Raw genomic sequence first — 10,832 nt, forward strand, 5'->3', positions numbered from 1 at the left:
AAGAAAAAGGGTAATGGAAATGTCTGACAGTTTGAAAGGGAAGGATCCAAGCACTGCCCAGGAGGAAGGGAACTTAGCCTTAGCAGCCAAGATGGGTGACACATCTGTAGAATAGCAGCCAGAGGGCAGAGTCAAAGCAACTTAGTGGTTTATCTTAACCTGCAGTAAGTAAATCTTACGTCTTCTAACCCTTTACACCAAAATTCCTTTACACCACCAAACTTCATGCAGACCGTTTCACTGCTGTTTGTTACCAAACTGAGACAACAGAGGGCAGTGTTGTATTGTCCTTCATAAGAGAATGATGGCTGAGCACATGTTCATTTCCCCTGCAGTTGTTATGAGTGTTTCATCAATTTAGCAAAGATACTTCTAAAATCAAAGTACTTTTTTTGTTAGGAATAGATCAGACTGGAAAAAGCAAACAAAGCTCTCTGACTTCTTTGAAAATGCCACGTGTTTCCCAACCTAACAGGGCTGTTGGTTCCCAGGGTTTTCTTTAAAATGGTGTCTGGGACAACAATGATGGGTAAAAGTTTGGGCTGGGGGGGGCTGCAGCTGTACCTGAGCCTACTATTTGTCCCACGTTGTTGTCCATTTCCAACTCTGAAACAGAAAAGGGTCAGTTAGCACCTTTTGAAGTCATTCTGTCATGGCAGCATTGGACTTGAAAATAAAGCCAAGTAGAAATGTCAGAAGTTACGGAGTAAGAAAGAGGAGGGGTTAGTGGCTTTAATCCCAGTGGGCTGAATTATGACTGTGAATTCCAATCTTTATTCAAAAGACAGAAAGCCCAGTGAAGTAGAAAATTAAAAGCAAGACTCCATTGTGGTTATATGACCGTTTGGACACTGGAACATTGAGAGTATGATGAATGAATAAGCACAAACGGTTTAAAACCGTTTTGAGACATAAAAAAGGGTTATGGAAAGCGATGTGAAGTTAGCAGATATTTATATTTAAACCCCTCAACAACTCAACCATTAAGAACAAAAAAAAAAGAGAAATAGAAAAAAAATGCTTCATAACTGTAACCCAGTATATGTGGGCAGAGTCCCAGTGCCTCTACCTGTAATTCTTTTCACTTCAGCACCTTTAGTCTGGGCTCTACTGTGGGCTCTAGTCTGGGCTAGAGTCGGCTCTTCTGCATCTTTGTCTGTAAACAAAAGGGGTTAAACTGAAATAAGATCATGAGGATAAAGCTGTGAAGGCAACTATTAACCAAACAACCAATATACAAGGTCCTAAATATATATTAATAAATGCTTTTACTTCAGCAGAAAAGACAACAGTGGCCACAAACAAGAACAGATGCGCACAAACAAGAGGCAGCGACAGAAATGAAAGGAAACGGAAATATAACCCGGTCCTTCAGTAGTGGCTTACACGGAATATAGATAAGAATATAAATAGGTTTTAAGGAAGTTTACTTTAAAGACGGGGCTTGCAATATTGATAAGCCTGCAGTGAAGATCACTTTGACTTTAATATACTTTCACATTTCTTCCTCTTACAGAAAAGTGATTTCAATCTGTTTGGCAGATCAGATAAAGTCTGAGGACCTTTAACAAGGTTTTCAACCAAACAGAAGTAAACTGCTGCGCAGAAATGTTTTCTTTTACGAAACAGGCTGTATGCAAAACCGAGCTGCTGCCTTTCACGACTGTTCAGCCTCGCCAATTAGTGAATTTCAGGCTCTGTTCCAGCTGAAACTGTATAGGTGTATCACTATAGCGCTGAGACAAGAGAAGTTGATCTCTGAGGCTGAAAATCAAGCTGGGGATATTTAGAGCATGCTCTTTGAGCTGCTGTTGAGCTCAATGTTAATGAAGCACTGAGAGTGACAGAGAGAATCCCATTTTAAAATAAATATACTGGACTGCCTTTTGCCATCTGCCACGTTCACCTCTCTTCTCCATTCTGATGCTCAGTTTGAATTCTTCTTGACCACATCTACTACATGTGTAGTGATTAATTTTATATTGAACAGGTGAGTGCATGGGTTTACAGATTTGTGAGCAAAGTTTAAAGAAATTCTTATGAATGCCTCGGACAAACAGGGTTAAATTCAAGACAACATTTTCAATTCATCTAATGGAGTTTAGGCTTTAAGTAATCTGGATTAAAAGCTGTGGCATGTTGGCTACCGCAATTAGAGAGAAACTGTTAGCAGCTCAGTTGGTGCTGTACACATTCTTTTCTCACCCTACAGACGTTAATTTCAAGTGTGATTTAGCACCCTAAAGTAGTGTTCTTGTTACTAGCAAGGAACCCAATAATAAGTGACCCTGCTGTTGGTAAGCTTGAAAACAAAGTTGGCTGTAAGTAGATTATCCATAAAATTTAGATAAGTTTAGCATGAACACTCTTAGAGGGACAGTCTTTTGAATTCCTGTTAGAAAACAGGTGGACAACTGAGTGTAAAATGTCATGCTGACCCTCTGCAGTCTGCATACTGACTACGTTGGGGAATGGATGGGCGCTTACTCCCATCTATATAGTAACAGCTTCTTTGTTTTCTCAAGTGCATTTAAGACTACTCAGCCACTGCTATTGAGAAATAAATGTTAGGAAATGTCAGTGAACGTGTCCACCATCTCATTCATTACAGACTACATGACAGGTGGCGATGTGCGAGACTGGTTTGGTGGTGTGCAGTATAGGATTTCCACAGGGGACTGATGTCTCTGTTCAGACGGTCAGTACAATGCAGTACGATGCGGTAGTATGTAAGGGGAGCGGCATCAGAGCTGGTGGCTTAAGCAGACTACACAAAGTGATTAGCACAGCTGGCTCTGTGATTGGCTGCAAACTGGACACTTTGGAGGCTGTGGTGAAGAAGGGGTATTTGAATAACCTGTTATCCATCAGGGATAATCTGGGTACCCTCTGTGCCATTTTCTGGACAGGCAGCAATGTACCTCCTCTAAGAGACTAAATCAACCCCACTGCTGCAAGAACAGATACAGGAATTCAAACAGAGGACAAACTTTTGGATTTCCACAGAGCGCCACAATTACAAGCATAACAAGGTGATAAAGCTGGCTCTGCTGCAGACCTAACCTGCTCTGATGAAGGTGACGCTCAAGTAAACAGATCCACGTGTACAAAACTACCACCTAATGAACTATTTTGTGAACATAAGTATTACTTGCAAGCCATCATTAACCTTTGTGCAGTTATTGAGTATTACAAATTTATGGGAGCAGCTTTATTATTTTACTTTGTAATCGCTAGATGTGCTATCAAATGCCATTTTACTGTTTTATAACCTTTAATACAAATTCCCAAGATAGAACACGCAAGCCTTGCGCTTCTCTGACATATGCAAAACAAAGAGTTTAGAAATAGGCCTGCTGTTTGATATGGGTTTTTTTTTTTTTTTAGTTCTTTACCTTGTCTGGAATTGGAACTGAAAAAAATACAGCTAAAATGCTTGCAAATTATTATGTAACAGAACACATAGGTATAAATAGCAGTTAGACCTCACTATCTCTTGCCATTAGGGCTGTGACACTGACAGTCTTAACAGAAAACCTTTTCATTTCCTTCCTGGTTTCAGATAGACCTCAGCGCTTTTCCAGTCTTACTGATCACACAAAGCACACAACATATATTCATACAGTCCTTTTTAATATGTTTATTAAGCCTTTAATGCTTCTGTATTCTTCTAATATACGAATAACATTTCTAATATTTCTCAGATTGTATTTGTGTCCTGGTTTGTCAAATATGCTGCTCTCTTTGCCAATCCACCCTTCTGCTTGTGGTTGCCTATATGCTACAAAACAGAGCCTTTTTTTTAATATTTTTTCATGCATAACTAGGTAGAACAGCTCTGTGCTGACTTACTAAGTTAAATACACCATTATGTGACCACTTAGGGATCGTGCATGCTTGGATAAGTGAAACCAGACAAGGAAAATCTTTCCCTGCTTTATGAACCTCAATTACCAGTACAGGCTCCACCTCAGCTGAAGAAGCGTGTTAAAATACCGACTAGAAACCATCTCACAATAGAAGCACATGAGCTGACATAAAAAGAAATTGAATACAATGATCACACACCCATGTTCAAAACCAGCCTTCACTTTGATTTCAAATTCCCACGGTCAAAACAGCAGAGGCAAACTGGTAAAAGAACCGATTCTTAATAAATGTAAACAAATGTAACCAATAAAAATTTCCCAGTATTTCCCAGCTGAAATCCCAAAAAGAGTGCACAGCAATGCCACAAATCAGTGAATGCATGACACTGTACAATAAACAAACAAAATAAATGATGGTATTAATGATGTTTATAATCAAGTCTCCATATAACACTTGCCCCTGGAGCACTAAGTCCTGCACTGTAAGACAATAATGGTGAAGAGAGAGATCACTCTTGCGACAGCACAGCTTAGCTGACCAGGCCAGAGGGCGGGAGGGACAAGCCACATGTTCTCCTTTCCCCTTTGACCTTCTTTAAGCCAAACATCTGGTATCACAGCACTACGGAAAGCCAATATTTCCCCCTGCAATCTTCTTTTGGTGTGCTGCTGAGCTGAAGTGTGTTCACTCTCTTCACATCATGCACCCTTATATGTAACCTATTAGAGGACACTGCTGCTGTACAATTTCAAACCTACAAAGGTAACTGTACAAAGCTGAACACCTTTGTATTTCACACTTTAAGATGATGAATGTTGAATTTCAAGAAAATGTGAGATGTTGCAACAGAATACAAGAGCCTGGTTAAAAAAGAGGGAGCAAAAAGCACTGTGACAACCAGGACCATTGACTGATCACGTGATCTGTCAGTAATGCAACATAAGAGAGATGAGTTTTTTACTTTTATTTAAAGTTATTACTTTTAAGTCATATTTGGACTCAGGGAGTTAGCCACCGTCACATGGCAACTAGACAAACTTAAAAAAAGAAAAGCAGAGGTACCAAACAAGGTTCAGACCATTAAAAAAACAAAACAAAAAAAAAGGTATCATCAATGATTCACGGACAAGACATTGATAGTGAGAGTGCTGAGTGATCCAAGAACAAACAAGGCCAAGTTAAAACAATGAGGGCAAGGCAAGAAATTAGGTCATAATGTATGAAAAATGTGAACAGAATCTATGCGTGGCTTCCTACTGAAACACTTTCCTTTTGGAATCAGTACAAAAACAAATTTAGCTGCATGGCTAGAAACATGGCACAAATGTCAGGGGAAAAGCTGATGCCCTTTTTGTTACTCACCATTTCTTTAGGAGGGCAATTCTGGGGAATGGTGATAAGTTAAAAAAAAAAAAGATGAAGGAAATAAAAAGATTATTCTCTCACTTCTGCTACAGGGTTTTTAAGCAGTTTGCTGCACTGTAGTTAGTTAATGGGATCAATTATTGAGGTAAACAGTTTTATCTTGATGGGAATAAAAGCAGAGTGCATCAGTTAATAGCTTGTAATGATAAAGAGCTGCAAACTAACTGGAAAAAACTTACACTTGTGGTTTCTGTGTCAAAACACTGCTCCCTGAGAAACCTTTCTTCAGAAAACTTCCAACTTTCTACCAGAAATCTTCTAGCCCCCTCTGCTGGACACAAACAGCTGTGTTTTGGAGAGGCCAGGGGCTTTAACAAGTTGGTTGTTAAGCACTTAGCCAAACAGAAATTGGTTTTCATCATTACTTCTCTAAATAAATACAATTCAATTTACAAATACCTACTCATGACCAACACCCAGCAGGTGTGCTCTCTGTCTACATTATTATGTGCTAATTTTAACTAACTAATTTTCAGTTTCAGTGATCGGTGCAGTCGTACTGTGAAACTAACTGCCAGCCTCATGTCAAAAGCATAAAGGAAAAGGGGTGAGGTCACTTGATCAGCTGTACACAAAGTTTGTTTTGTTTTTTAAACTGTAGTCTAGGTGGAGGCAGTTAAATATCCATTTCTGAGACAATCCACATGGGTGTGTCCACTGCTTTTATACTTGATGTACAAGCAGATCCAATTAAAATGTCCCCTCCACATTCAGTGCTCCTCTGAAGTAAATGAAAAACTAACTTTCACATCACAAACACACAAGTTTTGAGACATAAACACAAAGCTTGGCCTTCTGGCCTATCAAATAAATAAGAAAAACAAAAACAAAAAAATGAGCGTGCAACTAGCTGATAGTGAGCGCAGAGAAGCAGACAGAAAAACAGCTAAAAAAAAAAAAAAAAAAAAAAAAAAAAAAAGGACTTGCTTTCTCTAAAAACAGATAAAACATGCAATGTTTCGAACAGCTACGACAGATGGACGATGAGGTGATGGAATAAATGTTAGTCATACTGGAGATGTCACTTACGAGACTTCTGTCCCCACATGGGTAGATGCAGCTTCCCAGAGGAGTAGTAAATAAAGCCCAGGACCAGCATGGGGCACAGGATGAACAGCAGCTTGTGTGCAGGCTTCATTGTCTTCAGTCATTCACATGGCACTATTCAGGTCATCACCTGGAATCACAGGAGGAGAGTGGGATATTTTATTTACACATCTGTAAAGACTAAAGCAATCTGTCAGCAGCACAAGAAAAAAAATAAACTGATACAAACAAAACACGGTGATTAGAGGAGGGGGAAAATGAGGCATAGCAAAAGATTGGCTGGCAAGAAAGATAAGAAGAAGAAGAAAAAAAAAGAGGGTAAAAATTTTTTTTTTTAGGTCAAATGTGTGGGATGAAAGGTAGTTTTATCAAGACAGATCTTAGATTTCTCATTTAACTCTACAGAGTTGTGATTGTTGATCTCTTCTGTTGGTTACAACAGGAAAATAAAAGTCACTAAAAATAAGAAGAAGAAAAAAAACAACATTGATTTGATTCATGCAGGGAACCTTGACAAGAATTTAAAATGCAAGAAGTTACAATAACTGAGAGGCAGAAGAAGTCATTTTGTTTTTTAGCACGTCTTTAAGACATGAGTACAGCAATACTGAAATGTATCAGCATGTGCTGCTAAAGGCCTCACTCCAGCAAACTTTTTCTACAATTTAACAGGAAACCCCACGCCCTGTGTTCATGGTTTGACACCTGCAGAGCGCTCATAATCTGGGCTCTCTGTTTAAAACGAACAAAAACTAAGTTACTGCTGTATTTAGTCACCGTTATAGCTCAGTTAACCTCGATCTACTTGCCTCAGGCAAACAAACGTGAATCAACAAGCCATAATGCAGTGAATTATGCAGTCTAGAGGTTACCTGGCAGAAGACAAAACAACCCAGTCAGTGATCTGTGTGACCTTGTCCCTGATTGGAACAAACTGCTAAATACAGGTCTGTTTTCTACAGACTCTTTCAACCCCTGACACCATTGGAGATTTTAGTTCGGTCTTTGGGTGCCTAGAAAAGCGCTATATAAATGCAATCCATTATTTAAAAAACATATAAATAAAAAAAATAAAAATATGAGGAGACCCTGCTGAAAAAGCATGCTGCAGAAATTCTCAGATCTGACATGCTTCAAAATATTGATATCAAATATCAAGTGGACTGTCTCTGATCCTGGAAATTGAAGGCAAACTGCCGAGAAGGACTCAGCAGCTTTAGCACAGGGAGGTGGCGAAGCACAGCTGAGCACAGAAAAGAGTAATGCCTCTTCCTGACACTTTAACAAAAAAAAAAAAGTTAATAATATGCATGAGCCAACAGATGTTGTCCTCTATATTTAAAACGCAAGCACCAACCTGCGCAGTTGTTGACACTGCGCTGACCATCTCGCGTAAAAATGAACTTATTCATCCAGTTTTGTTGTTGCCTGCAATCTGTGAAAAGTTTGCCCAATAGACAGTTAGGCAGACACACTCCTCGGTCGGTGCCTTTGACTACAGACTCGCAAACAAAACGCAGACACCTAATTTTAAAAGAAAAAAGATTTAAACATAATAAAAATAAAGAGTAGGTAGGTAGGCCGAAAAGGGTAACCGCTGCAGCAGAAACGAACCCGAGGCGGTTGGAAGGTATCACAGGGTACAAGTCTAGAAGCAACAGTCGCTCACCTCACCTCACCTCACCTCACATTTCATACACACGGTTCCTAAAGTGTTGTATCAGAGGCCACATTTAAGGTCAGGTCTCTATATTCAGGTGTAAGTCACGTTATTCGCCTACCTTCAGCTGAGACCGCAGGGAGGTCCTTGGCTAGCAAGAACAAACATAGCGGAACTTTGAGTGGTCTAAAGTTGTGTCCCAGTCTTTCATAAAACGGCCGTTTTAACAAGGGTTTGCCTTAGTCAAGTCCGCTTACCCTGACGTCGTCGTAGCAAATGATTACCCAGATATTTACTGAGAGAGAGTGAGAGAGAGAGAGAGTGAGAGAGAGCTGTGGAAAAGACGACAGATGACATGAACGGCTAGCTATTGTAGCCTCGGCTAGCCACTCGTTATGCTAACAACGCTGCGTTGGCACAGGGGGAGTTTTGCCTTCATCCTGTCGGCAGGCCTACAGTTTAGCGCGGCGCTGCTCCAGACATTTTTGAGGTACAACAGCGAGCTTGGTGAAACGGTCCACGGAGGCAGTACGGATAAAAAGGCTCATAACAACAGCGAGTATGCCAGAGCCCGCAGTACAATACTGCGATAATACAGCTGTTGGTGGAAGAATGAGAGACTACCGGTTTGGCTGAATTACCCACCGCGATCACAGCCGAATAAAGAAAACACGGTTTAGCCACGTCTCATTGCCATTCCCAGCGGACTGTTATAAATTTAGTCTTTACCTTTTCTGTTTCCTTCCGAGTCCCCCCGTGAGAAACAGTACCTCTCTTAGAATAAACAGAGGTTTGGCCGATAAAATGACAGTGTTCTCCCTCCTCTCCAAGCCATCTTGATAAAATCTGCGAAAGTCAGTGGATCAGTAAGCAGAAGACGAACGGCTCGAGTCTGTGTGTGTGTGTGTGTGTGTGTGTGTGTGTGTGTGTGTAGCTGCTGAGACAGGAGAGCTCCCTGCCTCCCCGGGCTCTAGTGTGCATCAAGAGTGACTAAAGAAAAACGCACTCCCTCCATCAACATGATGATGATCAACAGCGGCTTGCTTGTCCACAGCAACACAGTTTGCCTGCAACGGTCACATGAGGCTTTCAGTGAATTACGATGCCCCCGCTTCCTGTTTTAGTAGGGCCAGGATGAATGCACCTTTTCATGTGGATCTTCACGTGGTGCTTCTCTTTGCTTTTCTGCTGTTGTAGTACTGTTGTAGCTGGGTTTCCATCAATAGCTCACATATACACGAACCGTCCTTGTTCTGCAGCAATAACAGAGATCCTGTAACGTACAGAGCATGTTGTCCTGCCTGTCCTGTTAGTGTAATGCTATGTGCTTGGCCAGCACAGCTTTAATTGGGGAGTATGTTTTGATCCCACAGTTGGGAGGATTAGTATTAGTTGACTTGAAGCCATTTTTGTTTTCCCTTTAGGAGGATTTTGTAGGAAGCCTTTGAGGAGAACATTCTCCTTCAGTCCATCCTGTCTTACTCGATTAGACACAGATAATGAGACGATAAGTTGTATGGGCAGAAATCTGTGCCATCAGAAACTGAATTTGAATAAGTTAAATTCGAATCTGAATTGTAACTTAAATAATAAATGCTTTTAAAAACTGAATATGAATTATCCTAATTTGAAATTCAATTTATTGGTTTGAAAATGATCATCACTAAATAGAAATTGAATTTTATATTTTGAAAATGAATTAATTTTCTTTGAAACCGTATTTTATCCTTTAAAAGTTTAGCTCTCGAATAATTTCAGATTCACTTCTCACCATTCAATTTCAGTTCTACAATTCAATTTCAGTTCCAAAATTCAGTTTTTGGGGACTTACGTCCAGTTCAAGAGTAATCGAGCGCAGATTAATAGAACTACGTTTTACTAGCGGACCAAAAGTGTTACTGACTGGAATCTACAGCATCTTGAGCTGAATTAAGACTTCAGAAGTCATTCGTCATGTCGAATCACCAGCGGATAAACTCAGGTTGGTAATAAATGTATAACATGTATAAGAACAAGCGTCATGTTAACAAATGATAGCCGTAACCTTTATGCTTATTGTAGCTGTTAGCTAAAAACGCTAATTTAGCGTAGTTTGATCTGGATTCAGCTTCGACAAACAAATATGATCGACTGTTTCTAGTAGAATTCCAAAGTTGTCATCTTGTACCCTCTCGGAGCCCTGTATGCTTGTAGAGACCCCTACTGTAGGGAAACATGCAAAACGGTGTCCAAACCTTTGTATTTTAGCTTTATTTATGTCTTACACAGCATCCCAACTCTTTAGCTAACTTAATAACTTTAGCTAAAGTGAATAGTTAGTCTAATTCATTAGATTCATTCATTATAAATTGAATTTCAAATTAGGATAATTCATATTCAGTTTTTCAAAGCATTTATTTAAGTTACAATTCAGATTCAATCCGAGCAATTCGAATTTAACTTATTCAAATTCAGTTTCTGATGGCACAGATTTCTGCCCATACAAATTAGTTGCTATTCTTTAAAGCCTCCAGTTCACCTCAAGACCTCACCACTATTTCTCACTTTCCGAGCACTAAAATAAGAAATACTTTTAAAACAGGCAGACAAATTCAAAGAAAAAAATGTTTACCAAACATCAAGGACCTGAACTAGTCTATATGAAGGAAAAATAGGAAATAGTCAAAGGTGCTTGCAAAGAAAAGCGTCTGGACTTCTTTAAGTTGCTTGAAGACGTTTCACCTCTCATCTGAGAAGCTTCTTCAGTTCTAAGGTCAAATGGTGGGGAGTCCCAGATTTAAACCTAGTGGGAGAATATCCCCCCCACAGAGGGACAAAAGGACCCCCTGAT

General features: G+C 39.8%; 1 protein-coding gene across 9 annotated transcripts in view; it reads right to left on the minus strand.

Annotated features, from left to right (window-relative positions):
* st3gal3b (ST3 beta-galactoside alpha-2,3-sialyltransferase 3b) overlaps window positions 1–10,832 on the minus strand; it is a 55,474-nt gene that overhangs the window by 29,492 nt on the left and 15,150 nt on the right. The window contains exons 1-5 of one of the 9 annotated variants that reach the window (XM_005721029.2): window positions 8,260–8,689; window positions 8,124–8,153; window positions 6,325–6,472; window positions 1,070–1,156; window positions 565–606 (exon numbers count right to left, since the gene is read on the minus strand). In XM_005721029.2, coding sequence (XP_005721086.1) covers window positions 565–606; window positions 1,070–1,156; window positions 6,325–6,433 — 238 coding nt within the window. In that variant the 5' untranslated portion in view covers window positions 6,434–6,472; window positions 8,124–8,153; window positions 8,260–8,689. Of the gene's footprint in view, window positions 1–564; window positions 607–1,069; window positions 1,157–5,474; window positions 5,564–6,324; window positions 6,473–7,699; window positions 7,813–8,123; window positions 8,690–8,731; window positions 8,988–9,008; window positions 9,102–10,832 lie in introns of those variants that run through there. The other 8 variants (XM_005721033.1, XM_005721028.2, XM_005721030.2 and 5 more) reach the window with 8 other exon arrangements.

The sequence above is a fragment of the Pundamilia nyererei genome, unplaced genomic scaffold, assembly GCF_000239375.1.
Source record: "Pundamilia nyererei isolate P.nyererei 1_Seehausen unplaced genomic scaffold, PunNye1.0 scaffold00004, whole genome shotgun sequence".
In the NCBI taxonomy this organism is placed as follows: Eukaryota; Metazoa; Chordata; class Actinopteri; order Cichliformes; family Cichlidae; genus Pundamilia; species Pundamilia nyererei.